This window comes from Puntigrus tetrazona, chromosome 5 (assembly GCF_018831695.1).
Source record: "Puntigrus tetrazona isolate hp1 chromosome 5, ASM1883169v1, whole genome shotgun sequence".
NCBI lineage: Eukaryota > Metazoa > Chordata > Actinopteri > Cypriniformes > Cyprinidae > Puntigrus > Puntigrus tetrazona.
The window spans coordinates 616500-631151 of NC_056703.1; the positions used below are offsets into that span (position 1 = coordinate 616500).

The 14652-nt window shown below is 38.5% G+C and overlaps 2 protein-coding genes and 1 long non-coding RNA gene across 5 annotated transcripts; 1 reads left to right on the top strand and 2 right to left on the bottom strand.

Annotated features, from left to right (window-relative positions):
* Positions 1-280: 280 nt before the first annotated feature.
* LOC122346115 (E3 ubiquitin-protein ligase RNF183) lies at positions 281-6015 on the bottom strand. Of its 3 annotated transcripts, XM_043240793.1 has the most exons (3): positions 5965-6015; positions 5547-5730; positions 281-4438 (listed from the first exon to the last, which is right to left on the bottom strand). In XM_043240793.1, exon 3 carries the CDS (start codon positions 4367-4369, stop codon positions 3791-3793), a length of 579 nt encoding a protein of 192 aa, XP_043096728.1. In that variant the 5' UTR covers positions 4370-4438; positions 5547-5730; positions 5965-6015; the 3' UTR covers positions 281-3790. The 3 variants fall into 3 exon arrangements, with proteins under 3 accessions (XP_043096728.1, XP_043096729.1, XP_043096730.1); XM_043240794.1 differs by lacking the exon at positions 5965-6015 and having other exon boundaries at positions 5572-5781; XM_043240795.1 differs by lacking the exons at positions 5547-5730; positions 5965-6015 and adding an exon at positions 4609-5067.
* Positions 5784-9114, top strand: LOC122346116. The gene is made up of 2 exons (XR_006251093.1): positions 5784-5859; positions 8818-9114. It is a non-coding gene; the product is annotated as an uncharacterized LOC122346116 (long non-coding RNA).
* On the bottom strand, positions 6015-14627 carry wdr31 (WD repeat domain 31). Its single transcript, XM_043240792.1, has 10 exons — positions 14418-14627; positions 13709-13840; positions 13512-13638; positions 12297-12371; positions 12041-12185; positions 11857-11957; positions 11706-11773; positions 10588-10729; positions 10342-10504; positions 6015-8994 (listed from the first exon to the last, which is right to left on the bottom strand). Exons 2-10 carry the CDS (start codon positions 13753-13755, stop codon positions 8834-8836), a joined length of 1029 nt encoding a protein of 342 aa, XP_043096727.1. The 5' UTR covers positions 13756-13840; positions 14418-14627; the 3' UTR covers positions 6015-8833.
* Between the last annotated feature and the right edge of the window lie 25 nt (positions 14628-14652).

Sequence of the window (14652 nt, forward strand, 5' to 3'; positions counted from 1 at the left end):
ACTGCTTTCAACATGGATACTAACAAGAAAGGTTTCTTGAACATAAAATATGCATATTAGAATCATTTCTGAAGGATCATGTGACACCGAAAGACTGGCGTAAAGATGCTTTTTTCACCACAAGAATGTATTACAGTTTTAAAAAGTTGAAAAACTCTTGTCAGACCAACAAAATGACCTCAAATGTCGTCCAACTGGTCAAACGCCATTTTTGAGGTTATTTACTTACCCATTAATGTTTGTCATTTGTAAAAAAAAAAAAGAAAAAAATCTTCCATGAAACAGAAAAAACAATTCCACCGATTTTCAACATACTAAAGTGTGTTAGCTGACCAAAAAAGAGGCATGTGACTTTACTCATGGGTTGAACAACTTGGTGGAATTTTAAGTTAAGTCATCTTTTTATTTTTTACTTATGGAGATTGCTCTGTTAAAAACAAACAAACAAACAAAGAAAACACTAAAGACAGTATAACTGTGGTAAACATTATTTAGTAGTTCTTAAACATCAATAAAAGCTCTTTATGCAGTGTGCCACAACTCTCATTCTCTCTCATTCATATAGTAAACACACACACACACACACACACACACACACACACACACACACACATAGACTCAACATGCAAAACAAATCTGACCACAAAGAGAAGGAACAGACAAAATTGCTGCCAGTTCCCATGAAGGACACACATAACCAGCCCACACTAGTTGAATGAAACAGACACATACACACACACACACTCAATGAAATCTCTTTCTACATCAGTAACACATTCAAAGCAAAAGAACAATTGTGCATTGTAATTCACAAGCAGAGTAGTAACACAAACAGTCCGGTCCGCTCAGTCTTTGCTTTGGCTTAAACATCATCTGACGTGCTTTAGCATTAGCTGTGACAATACAAAGGCAGAGATGTATGATGCGTTATGACTTCACCAGCTGGAAGAATCGCTGCTGATCAGTCTTACCCAGCGTTTACCTCACTACAGTACATTAAAACAATCGAGCCGCCTCTAAATCAGAGCTGTGGACATCTGATTCGAATCCACGCAGAAACAACCAGCATGGCTTATAATCAGTCCAGACTGTAACATTTACTTTAAGACCAGATATTTCCAAAACACTTTACAAAAACGTCTCATTTTAAAGATTAGTCGAAGGAACGGTTCATCCAAAATGAAAATACGCTGAACATTTACTCAGCTCACATTGTTCAGGACGTAGTTGAGTCTGTTTGCTTATAAATAGCATAGAAATAGCATTAGCCTGCATCACAATCAGCATCACAGCGGATTAAAACATCACAAATAATCCACAGTCTATCAGTTAACAGTTGTTTCTCACCAACAAATCCAACTAGATGGTTTAACTTTAATCTGTTGTTTCCAACAGTCCTCTAGCCATAATATTGTTTTCTCCTGCCTCATCTAAACCAGCAGTGCAAATACGAACAGATCAAGCATTGTTTACATGCGAAAACAAATATGTCAGTGGATTTTTGATGTGAGAGGACCAAAACCGAAGGACTTTTTGTCCCTGAGGAAGCACTGTCACGGTTTATGGACTTGTATTTTAGCTGCTTGGATTACTTCTGGATCATTGTGATACTGCATTAATGCTAACGCATTAGCTAATGTTAAATGAGAGCTTATGGAGTCATTGCGTTCATGCTATTTTTAGATCTTTCCTATAGCACAATGATGTATCATTGCAAAATTCTGAAAAAGTCCAGCTAGTTCAGTGCAAAAGGTTTCCTCATTTATTTTTCCTCACATCCTCCATATCTTAGGTCACTTAAGTTACACAGAAGTTTGCTTCCCCATTTCTGAGGTTTCAGATGGCACTCATCATCTTTTTAGTGGTTTGTTTGGTTTTGTCAGCCATACAAGGCAAAGAGAGTCGGAGGGGGCAGCTCCAGGGCTCTGGTACTTTTCCATTACGCAGACAGCAGCACGTTACTGAAGCTCCGTGAACGAACTCTGGCGACAGGACGCCATCTGGTGCGCGCGAGGGGCGTCGGATCTGAGCTCGTTTTGTCGTTTCTGACAGACTTGGATAATGCTATGGCTGTGTGATCGCTTTGTGAAATAAGACAAAAAGAGTTTAATAGCTGTGCTGGTATTAGAAACTGAAACAATTCATCAAGGTAGTAAACAAGCATGCACAATAAAACTAATTATTATAATTAAGAAAGCGTTTTCTTATTTGTGTTTAGCCTATTTATATTCATTTTCTTCGTGCTGACATGTTAACAATACTTTCTCTTAGGAAAATAAACCATGGTTTTATCACACACACTAAAAAGGTTAGCTAGCCTACATGTGGCTAAACTATGATAACCATAATGTGGTTTTACTACACTTAACCAAAGCATTTGTAGTAAAACTGTGGTTACAAAACGGGTAGCTAGTGTAAAAGATAAAAAATAAATACAAAAAAAAATCAGCGCTGCAACATTTTTTTTTGTTGTATAAAACCATGGTTAATTTTCATAAGGGCTGGCAATCAAGTCTTAGTCTTTTACCATGCAAATAAATAATAATTTAGTGCAGTATAGGCATTCGATTCAGGGAGGAGGACGTGGAACTAAAAAATGTTTATTCTATCTAATTCTATTATATTTATGAATTTAACGTGGATGAAAACGACGCGAGGGGAAGATTTGCACAGCTTGTGCAACAGCTTAAATAGTATTCCTCCCTTAAAGTATAACCTACAAAAATGTAAAGTTTTTCCAATTGATTTTAAACTGAATTGGTAAAAACCTACAATAAAGACGTAAACTGAAATTATTATTTTAAATTTTCTGGTATCACAAAAGTATTGTGGTTTTCACAGTATGTGTTGATTAAAAAAGTTGGGGGAAAAGCTTTGTCTTGCTGTACTTACACCTGAAATACCTTATATTGGGACACTTTGAATGTCATGTTGTCTGATGGGAGGCCTTTGAGTCAAAAAGGTTAAAAACCACCTGTTTTAAAAACAGGACAAACCCGTCTTTACTGTGTTAAAGACATTGTGTTACACAACTTGCTGTATATGATTGTTTTGATAACCTACAACTGTATAAATATTTTGAAAACGTAGTACTCACTATACATTTTTGTTAAGACACTGTACAGTTATGAAGACCCCCTTGAAGAATTTTGAGCATACCAAAGAGTACCATATGTTTACAGTATCTCAGTATTATTACCAACCCATACCACCAGATGACTATGTGCAAGAAACACAAGGTACAAGGCTTTATAATGTTTTGCACATTTACTATAGTAGTGGCACTTAAACACCATGGTACCATGACAGTACTTTTTTTGTAACCACTATCCTCCTTAGTTGTTAAATATTGCAGTAGACTTCATGACAAGGGAAATTCAGATTTGCTTAGCCTGGAAAAATTCAAAAATGTGTTTGTCATGTTGTCTATTTGTTTTTTTTGTGCTGTCATTTGACCTTTTGATGGAGATGGAGTCAGTGCCAGTAATAATAAAGCCCACAGTATACTTTGCACAGTCTTTCAAAGCCATTTGCAGAGTGCGTGGACACATGCGCTCAACGCAAGCGAGATACCGAAGTCTACACGGTTTTTGTCGTAGTTTCTTGCTGTTCTTGGTTCATTTCTTTGTCGACTGCCAAACAACGGGCCGAGCCAGTGTCGCCACCTCGTGGAAATAGTGCAAAAAAGTATTCAAAGCGCATGTGCGATCTTTGTGTACATTGTACACGTCATTAAAAAGGTTACACCACCCCACGCATCCTCGAGCGCACAAAACCGAAGTATTCAGGCTTACTTCCTGTTGGTGATGATGATGACAATGGTGAGAATGACGGTCACTATGGCCACCATGCTCATGATGAAAGCTTTGCACAGTGGAGTTCGCAGTACGGTCATCAGTAGGGACCTCTCTCTGCTCCCCTCTCTGCCCACCTGACCCTCCAAGCCCGCTGGGTTCCCGACGTCCAGAGACTGGCTGACGGTCTGCGTCAGGACCGGGGCAGAGCTGGGCACTCTCTTCACCTGAAGCTTGCCTTTGTTGCGGTTGAAGCGGATGCTGTAGACGTGCTGCATGGCAGCCGGGAGGTAAGACAGCACCGTGGAGTCATTTGCTAGCTTAGGAAGACCCAAGTCGGGTAACGGGGTGAATGCGCGGCACAGGGGGCACTGGATGGTGTCGGGTTGGGTGGACTTCACGTTCATCCGGGCAAGACACTCCAGGCAGAAGGTGTGCTTGCAGTGGAGGACCTTAGGGGTGTTGAAGACGTTGTTGAACTGGCAGAAACAGATGGCGCACTCCAGATCGGGGGGCTCCACGTTGTCATCCACAGATTTGTAGGGGTCACGGAGGGAGTTCGGGTCAGACTCCATGACAAAGGGAGGAGGTGAGGGAGAGGGACGTCAGTGGGCATCTTCAAGATCCATGTCAATGTGGCAAGTCTGAAGAAGTACAAGAAGAGTTCAGTTTCATGGGTTTTTTTTCTATCTTCACCAACAGAAAAACGAATGCATTAAAATATTATTGGCTTTGTGACAAATTTCTTACGCTCCTGTATTGCAAGTCACCTATAAAATAAAATAAAATAGTATAAACAAAATATTTGTCTTACACAATATATTTTGCTGATGCTCCTTTATTGCAAGCTGCTTTTGATTAAAAGTGTATGCTAAAAAAAAGCAAAAAATTTGGATTGTCTCTGTGGTGAATTTCTCATATCCTACTTTGGATAGAAATATCTGCTATATGCATTCATGTAAATGTCAAAATTATACAAAAAATGGAAAATTATACAAGGATTTTGCTCGGCTTGCAAAACTAGATGCTTGACTTCAGGTTGCTCTGGATGGATTGTCCTTATTCCCTCTCTATACCATCTCTATCAGTTGTAGAGAATGAAGTGCAACTGGTAAACAGCCTTGTTTGTTGTTCTGCCCACGTACTAGATCTGTTCGCAATAACAGATTTGCCTTGGAAATGCTTACAGGTTTCCATCAAAGAACGGCCCAAAACTATGCAAAGCAGCAGAAGGGTGTCCCATTACTGACGCCCATGATGCAGCTAGAAAGGATTGGGTTGCTTCGTTAGAGGTCCATCAGATGACCTTTGGTTTGGCCTCAACTGATCATAGTTTACATTTATGATGGCAGTATAGTCAAATAATATGCGCGTAAATGCATTTAGCTTTAACAGCAATGTTTCTCATTCTACTAATACATGTAATTGTAATTGTATTATTCATTTTTTTAAGCATTTGAGTTGCTTCACAGTCTAAAATGCTGAAAATGTATTACTTTACATTTACCTTCATGCATGTGTTCATAAAACACACCCGAAGGTTTTTCACTGAGATGCATAACACATTTAGATTTCCAAACCCGTCTCAGTCTCAAATCCTTCTTCTTTTAATGGCATAATCCCATTTAACCACACTGGTCTTCAACTGGAGATTCATAAACTGTTGGATTTGTGCAGTATATTTAAACTATGATCAAGTCAAGCAAGGACTTCTACTCGGTTTAAAAAAAGCAGACATACAAATGCACTCACATGATGTATAGATCCAGTTACTCACTCATCTCAAGACGTCTCTTCTCTAACCCCGTCAGATGAGGCAGGCGTCCTGGACGTTGAGGCTGTAGTTTGCGTCTTTCGGAGAGAATGAGATGCGCCCGTGTCTTTTCTCAGTGCCGTCTCTCCCTCTTTGTACACCTACCACGCTTTTCCTGACATGCTTTACATAGAACAACAAAAACACCAAGAGTCACTCCACCACTTTCTTTCTTTTTTAGCCTCTCTCTACCTCTGGTGTAAAGAATGGCAGCATTTGAATACTGGAGCAGCAGGCAGGAGGAAATGCACAGTGAGTAGTCAAATACAGCCGCCAGGCAGATCGGCAGCGTAAACTCTACAATCCTGACCTGAAAAAGAGAGAGAACCAAACAGGGAATACATAGAGAATACATACCTGAGCTTTGAGCCAAAAACCTTCTATCTTTACTTCACCGGTACCGTGCTGATATATGCTGCATATCAAGAAATTCTGCTCAAAAGAACATTTTGTTACAGTTCTGTTAATGCAAACATGTTCTTATCATTTTAAGGTGATATTTTGAAAAAAAAACACCAAAAACATTTTATCAATACCGAAAGGGAAAAGGTTTGGTTCTGTTGATGCAAATGCTCTTTATACTCTTACTCGTAAACAAAGCTCAAGCTACACGTATTATTTCACGTATGTTTCCATTTCCTGCTGTGACTGTATGCAAAAAGAGCCAAAAATGGTGCTGGCTTCATTCAGTTGAATTCATTTATTCACACAACGTGCAAATACATAAACATTTCCTTTAAATTGATAACTCCACACCTCAGCATTTACATAATAGTCAAATAAGAGCATCAGCGTAACCTTCACATCTTTTTGTATCGTTAAAACAACATTCCATAATACATGCATGTCCTTGCTGGGTTTGTTCATCAAAAGTCTCTGAATGTTAGATAGCGGCTGCAAAAAGTATTTGGACACTTTAAAATATATTTCTTGTCATTGCGTTACACAGCGAAATGTAGTATTGAAGCAAGCTGTTGAAAAATGCTAAATTTCATGCATTCGATCTGATCAAATTACATTTAAATGACCAAAATATCCGCTGATTCCAAGATACTAAGCTAAAATAATAAAATAAAATAATATAATTCAATGCCCCCCTAACATAGGACAATATTTTTTTAATGAATTCAATTTAAATAATAAAATAAATGCATACAATAAAAACATGAATATAACAAAAACAAGTACAACATTATATAAAATAAAAATAAATAAAATGCAGTTTGTTTTGAGAAAAACACTAGCAGCAGTTGCTTTGATTTTATTATCTAATGCAATGATATTCTAGCAGTTTTAAGAGTGACTTTAAGTGTACAAACGCTTTTTGGGGGTCGCTGTATATTTATGCAATAATAAAAGACATAAAACAAAACAGTCTTTGGTTGGTATATTTGTGGAAAAAAAACATTAAACGTTCTCATTACATGTCAAATCAACATTGCCATGTTGGCATCACAAAAAAACGCAATATTTTTATTCTGGAACGACAGTCCTAATTATCAAGAAAAAAAATATATTTTAAAATACAACAATCACAAAAAACACATTGCATCACTTATTTTAACATTCTCTATCATCTGATCATCTGATCATCTGTTTCTGGGACAATCTGCTGTTTTTGTATTAACAAAATAATCTCAAAAGATGCTCCCTGTGTGTGAAACACAAGACCAAGCTGTCTACATAAATGTTTGAATGTGTTTATGTGTGTGTTTCTGTAAACTCTAGCAGCTTCTATGTGAAAAATGATTCAGCTTCCCATGTTGCCAAACCCTGAGTCTGTGTGAATGCAACTGTCAGTGTGCGTGTGTGTGTGTGTGTGTGTGTGTAGAGGGAGAGGAAGAGACTGAGATTTCACATCTTTGTGCATTCTGTATGAACGCTCTTGGCAGTGAATCATTTTGACCTAATTACTTAATGAAAAGTACAAATAAAAGGTCTCCAGCAGGAGTGCAACAAGTATAGGGGAAATTATACTCAAGGTAGAGTACGGGCATGTTAAAGTATCCAGCTGAAAATATATTTGTGAGAATGTATAAAAAGGAGTCCACATTTAATTGCAGTTAAGCATTAAATACCAGAAACTCCGTTTATCTAAAGTCAAGTCTGCACATCTTAAATTGGTTTTATTATAATCAAATTCTTCACAATGTTAAATGTTGTTGTGCCCACTTATTTTTCACAGTTAAATGGATTTGGCAGTTTCGAAAATTCTAAGAAAAGTAGATGTGTGTAAAAAATTATTTCACTGGCTTTTTTTTTTTTAGCTCAGCAAGCTATATAGTAAGACACACACAATATATTTTTTAAATGTTTTAAACCACAATCATTTTTATGTATTTAAACATTGTAGGGATTTAAGCGCGCTAATTATTAAGTCTTGTACAATTAAGCATAACTTTGTAAAATAATACGTTAACATACAGTATGAGTACAATTACTCCGGCTCTTTACACTCCTGGCTTCCGAAAACATATTCAAGTTGAGTGTCATTTATACATTTTACACAGTAACACACACACACACACACACACACACACACACACACAGACAAAAAAACAGCACCCATCTTTTATCAGATTATTTTAACCCCTGAATTAAGCCATATTGCAAATAATATCTGCAGAAGTTTCACAGCCACTTACATGGTCTCTCTGCTTTAGGTATATTAATTATGTTTTTACACCCTTGGTTTGTGTATTCAGACGACGGTGCACGACAAATACGCGGACAATGTTGGAACATTTCGAATCGTTTATGCTCCTATTGGCCAACTTGTTAAAGAAATAGTTCACCCCATAAATAGAACCTTTACTCACCCTTGTATCTTTATCATAACAGATTTAGAGAAATTCAGCATTACATGACTTGCTCACCAGTGGACCCTCTGCAGTAAATGGGTGCCGTCCAAACACCTGACGAAAGCAAAAACTAATCAAGTCATTAACTGACAGACTGGAGTGGTTTTTATCAGCTGTATGGACTGATTTTGACGGCACCCATTCACTAAAGAAGATCCATTGGTGAGTGTTTACTTGGATGGCTTTAGACAAGTACATTTTTAGCAAATAGTCATTTTTGGATGACCTATTTATTTAACGAGTATATGGTGCCCACGTACAGTACTTTGGAAATGCAGTGTACATTCTCATTCCCAGGAGTTCCAGTTATTAAATTTGCTCATTTTAACTCATCAGTGTGATTTTCCAGGTGGTCCAGATGGACGTTAGAAGCGAGCCACTTCAGTGAGGCTGGGCACTGCTCCCTGATCTAGATGCAGCTGGTGCAGTCCTGTGTTAAAACTGGCACACAGGAGACTGCTGGAGTCACACGGAGCCAGAGACACCAAAGGCCCTGAACCGTCCAGAGTTAATGTGTACAAACATGCTGAAGAGAGAATATGAAGGAGACCAGAGTCAAACCATGTAGACTTTGAATTGATGTGACTATTTTTTTTTTTTTTTACGATTAAACCAGCTTGACAAGTTTAGGGTAAGATTTTTGCTTCAGAAAGCATGACTCAAGTGAATGATGATGTGAAAGAGTGTCAGCTGCTGATTATGACATTCTTATTTAAAGCATAATTGTGTCATTTTTTAAAACCTGCCAAATATGTATCATTCACAATAAATCACAGCTCTTAACCAATGGTTATCTAAATATGTTGGATTTTAAACAAGATTATTGGCAAATGTACGTAATCCTTATGCAAACATAAATATTAGTGCTGTCAATCGCACATTTTTCTAAAAACGAATTAAGTGTAATCCCACCTTACAGTAAAGTTTTTAAAATTGACTTTTCATTATCTTCAAATTAATGAAAAAAAACAACATATATTTGTTTAATGCCTAATGACTGAAGGCCAGTATCGCTGATACAAAGTAATTCTGATTTCCCTATAAAGAAAATGACCTAATATTTAACAAATTGACTATAGTTGTTAAACATTACATTACAATTAAAATTTATTGGGCTTTAAAAATAACTTCTAATTTAGGTGAACTTGAGAAATTTAATTGAAAGTCTGTTAGATGGGGGAGATGCTCCTGGACCGTTTTGAAAACCATTTCAGAAGCTTTCTTAATGTAACTCATATATATCATATGACATGCATAATACAAGCTTTAATTGCCTTTTTAATAACTTAATACCGTGACTGACCACAACATTGTAGTTTCTTTCGCGATTTGATATGAAATGATACAGGATGCAACTGAATAAATGCACTTCTGGTCAAAAAATAAAATAAAATAGAAATAGCAGTTATGAGTGGGCTATAAGTTGCAACCTAGAGTTTTAAGCTCCACCCCTGCATTAACGGCAATAAATTATTTACCAAATAAAAATTAATAGGTTGCATTAACACAGTAATTTTGACAGCACTAATACACACACACACACACACACAGTAACAGTATAATGTCAGTCCTGTCATTTATAATCAATGTAACGTATCATTGCTAAATAAAAGTCCCAATTTCCATATAAAACAAACCAAAAAAAACGTACTGACCTAATTTATATTCAATTAAATATATGTCAACGGGATGAATAAACATCCCCAGCTGAGTCTGGCTCCTGTCAAAGTTTCGTTTTCTCTTAACTAAACAACTTCGAGCGCTTTCAGACTTGACTTCCATAAACAGGAAGCTGGCCTATTAACCGGTGAGCCAGCCGGCCAGTTCACTTGTTTATGTTTAAAAAAACATATTGCAGGCGTATGCGTGTTACCTGCAGTGTTCTGGTCCCAAATTTTTACTGAGCTGTCATACGACGATGACGCCACCAGGGCAGGACATCCGGGACGGGGAGGCACAAACACGCAGCATGCGGTGGTCTGCAGGTGTCCTCTGTACTCGGTCACCTTACAGCCAGGCTGCCTGAGGTCCCACAGCTACACACGGGCATAAACACGCAGATCTTTCAATTCATGCACACGGAGAGCTTCGTGCTGGCAGTATCCGTACGCACACTCACCGTGGCTTCGCAACCCTGACCGCCGAAGCCATTACTGGACGACAGCAGGTGGTAACAGTTGGAGCTGATGTCACAGTGTGTCTGGATATACTGCTTTGCCGGAAATGTGTTAGTGACCTGCCAGGTACGGCTATCCCACACCCTGAGACAGATAATACACAACGACACACACCTCAAAAACATTCATACGGGTTGTTTCAAGGCAGCTTTAAAGAAAATATAGTGTTAATAATGTTTATATCATCTTATAGCAATGCTTTCAATGGGCATCACTTTGCGCGCCATCATTTGCTCAGCAAAACGTTCTCTGCAGCGAATGGGTGCCGTCAGAATTAGAGTCTTAACGGCTGATAAAAACATCATAGAGTCCAGCGCATCAACGAACGACTTGTGAAAAGCTGCTTGTTTGTAAGAAACAAATTCACCATCAAGATGCCTTTAACTTCATGGCAAGAATATCTGTAATATTGCTTTCTCCAATTAAAGAGAGAAATATGCACATAAGTGAAAAATAGTTCTTAATAAGAACCGCATGTCAGCGGATTTTGATGTGAGAGGACAAAGGGGGCGTGAATTTCTTTCTGCCGGAAGAAGCATTATTATGAATTATGGACTCTTATTTTGGCATGCAGCTAAAAAACCCAGATGGATGAGTTTGCTGCTCACAAATATTTTTTTCCATCCCCAAGATGTTAATTGATGGACGCGTGGAATTGCTTGTAGACTATCGTGATGTTTTTATCAGCTGTTTGCACCCATTCCCCGCAGATGATCCATTGGTGAACAAGTGATGTTAATTTTTTCCAAATCTGTTCTAAGAAACAAACATGACGGTTGAGGGTGAGCACATTTTTAGTACATGATATTCCTTTAAATATTATTTAATAGACCTAAGCTGACATGAACAAACAATAAAACGTTAACAAAAAATTTAAAAAGTACTGTAACAAATGAATTGCTTATTGGTTTTTACTAACATTTAATAGCAGGGCCTAAATATACCGTATATACAATAATGGTAATACAACTTGCACAATCATGTAGCTTATTTGTTTAACAAATATTTCCTGAGAAATGCATCTGTGTAAACAATAACTGTTCACCAGCAGCGATCAGACCTGATAGTTTTGTCTTCTGAGGTTTGGACGATAGATGTGCTTCCCGGTACCCAGCACAGATGAGTTACCTGAAACAGATCAGCACGCGTTCGTACACACAACGCATACACGAGAATATCAAAAGCCAGTGTCTGAAGACAGCCTTTCTAACCAGGTTACGGGAGATCGTGTTTTTCTGCAGGCATTCTCCGGACTCGATGTCCCAGAGGCGCATGGAGTTATCACGAGAGCCTGTGCACAGCTTTGAGCCATCTACGACGTAAATAAAACCACGTTACGGTTTGGTGTTTGAGATTTTGTGGTCGTAGCTTGTTGTTGTTCGAGGGTTTGTTCACCTGGGCCTACCGCTACTCCGTTAACTACGAGCTCATGGCCACAAAACTCCTGGGTGGGTTCTGTATCTCGACCCAAATCCCACATCAGCACCGTCTTATCACGGGACGCGCTGAAGATCAAGGAACTACCTTTAAAACAACATAACTAGGGAGGAAAACAGAGAGCTTTATATACACACAGTACATAAAACACACTATGTTTATGAAATAATGAAGCAATATTTGTTCCTACAATAAATCGGAGCTTTGCCTTTACCTTTGTAATCTCTCTGCTGTGGCCCTGGAACGATTTACACAGTTTTCCAGCTCTCCAGTCGTAGACAACAACAGCCTGAGCGAAAACAGTCACCAGATCATATTAAAATGCACATAAGGTCAACCATTGAAAAATATATTACGACTATCATTGCCTGTTGATTTAAATGTGGAATGTGGAATTTCTGTGCCAACGGTGGCATCCGAAATACAAAACTAACTTTTTACGTGCTTCTTAAGGTTACACAAGCAATTGCTATGCTATTGCTAAGACGTTTAAGGGTTTTTAAGTGGTTTTAGCATGTGCTGTTGCTATGGGTGGTTGCTACGGAGAAACAGTCGACAATATACATATATCTTTTCAACAGTAGTTTATATCGTAACACAATAAATCTATATATATAAAAAAACCATTAAAAATACAGTTCTTTTTAACTTTTAATTTATCAAGCAATCCTGAATAAAGTATCACATGTTGCAAAAGAACAAGCAGCACAGTCTCAACAATGATAATAAATCAGCATATTAGAATGATTTCTGAAGGATCACGTGACACTGAGGACTGCAGTAATGATGCTGAAAATTCAGCTTTGCTTCACAGGAATAAATTACATTTTAAAGCATATTAAAATAGAAGACTGCTATTTTGAAATGCAATAATATTTCACAAATTACACTTTTCCTATATTATGATCAAACAGATAAAGCCTTGATGAGCATAAGAAACCTGTTTTAAAAACATTAAAAATCCTTTGAACAACATTGTTGTATTTCAGATTTTGAGTCTTTCATTTCACCTTTTTTTTTGTAAATGTTAGCAATCTGATATGCTTTGCAATGTTCATTATTTTTTGCATGTACATTACACTTCTATTCCTGCTTACATCGTTTCTCTTTCAATTTTTAGCATTGACTTATTTGAGTCATTTGAGGGAACAAGTTTCTTAACTAATATTTATACTTTATTTAATAAACAAAACTGACTTTAGACTTTAGTTTACAATATATGTTTCATCTGAAAAGTTCACTTTATTAAAATGCTGTGCAAATGCCACAATTCGATCGGTTTTTTCTTTTTTATAAATTACTCGCAGTAAACCAAGGTGGAAAGAGCTTAGCAAAGGGTCAACTACCTGTGCAATTTAATTACGTGCTGAAGCAATTTCGCATTTAACTTTTCCCATCCCCAACACTGAATCTTCAAACCTCAGCTCACCTGGTCATGCCCTCCTGACACGCACAGGTCAGAGGTCAGGCTTACCACACAATTGATGGCATCCGTGTGAGCGGGTTCATACTGCACTACCTGGTGCACGGGTGCAAGCTCCGCCCCCTCTTTGGCCCTGTCAACAACACACCCTCAGTAACCACGAATCGGTCACAACCAAAACACCGATACTCGTCATATCTCACTTGTAAAGGTCCGAGCGCCGCCGAAACTTGCTCTGTAGTTTCCCCATGCCTGTATGGGCGTCTAATCACCCGCTATCAGGAGGTCTCTCTCATCTCTCCGCAGCGCAAGGCATCTCCAGACTCTTTAGGGATCTGTGAGAATTGCACAGTTTTTTTACTTGTTGATGAAGACGTCAAGTCCCCGGCAGTCTCACAAGGGAGCTACTGCCTGCCTAGAACAGATGCTGATGTTGTGTCTCTAGCATAAGCTGGTAATCAGTTATGTATTGGGTTCAGGTATGTACGGACACAGCCTGCTTCTGAGAGCTACAGGAAGACAGGGAGGGCGACCTGAATCCTATTAAGTGCATTAGTGCCTCATCGCATTAGGTAACAAGTAAGATGCAATATGGCAATATTTGGCTAAACCAATATCTCCATCTCCTGCCATAAACCTTCAGATATGAAAAAGCTATTCAGACACACACACAGAGAGAGAGAGAGAGAGAGAGAGAGAGAGAGAGAGAGAGAGAGAGAGAGAGAGAGAGAGAGAGAGAGAGAGAGAGAGAGGGAGGTACCTGTGCAAAATGCATTGCTCAGATGAAAGCAAATCAGCAAGAACTGCATGCAGCATCGATTTTATTCCAAGCATATGCTATTATAAATGCATTGGATACTTGCAGACCCACGTTAAACGCACTAAAGTTCGCGACACCAAAACAAAACTTACCGTCCCAAGCCTTAAGACGCTTAGCCGGATATCGCTGTCAGCGTGTCAGTGTTATTGTGAAGGGCTCGCGTCTGTGCATGCTATGTCGAAGCTTTATGAAAGTACGCGAACGAAGGATTTATCGCGCATCGTGAACCGTTTCGGCTGTGAATCTTCCGGGGCTCCCCGACTTCATCTTGTCCGCGAGAGACGCTTTCGCTGTTACCAGGAGCACCGAGGTCACGTGAGCGCCCGG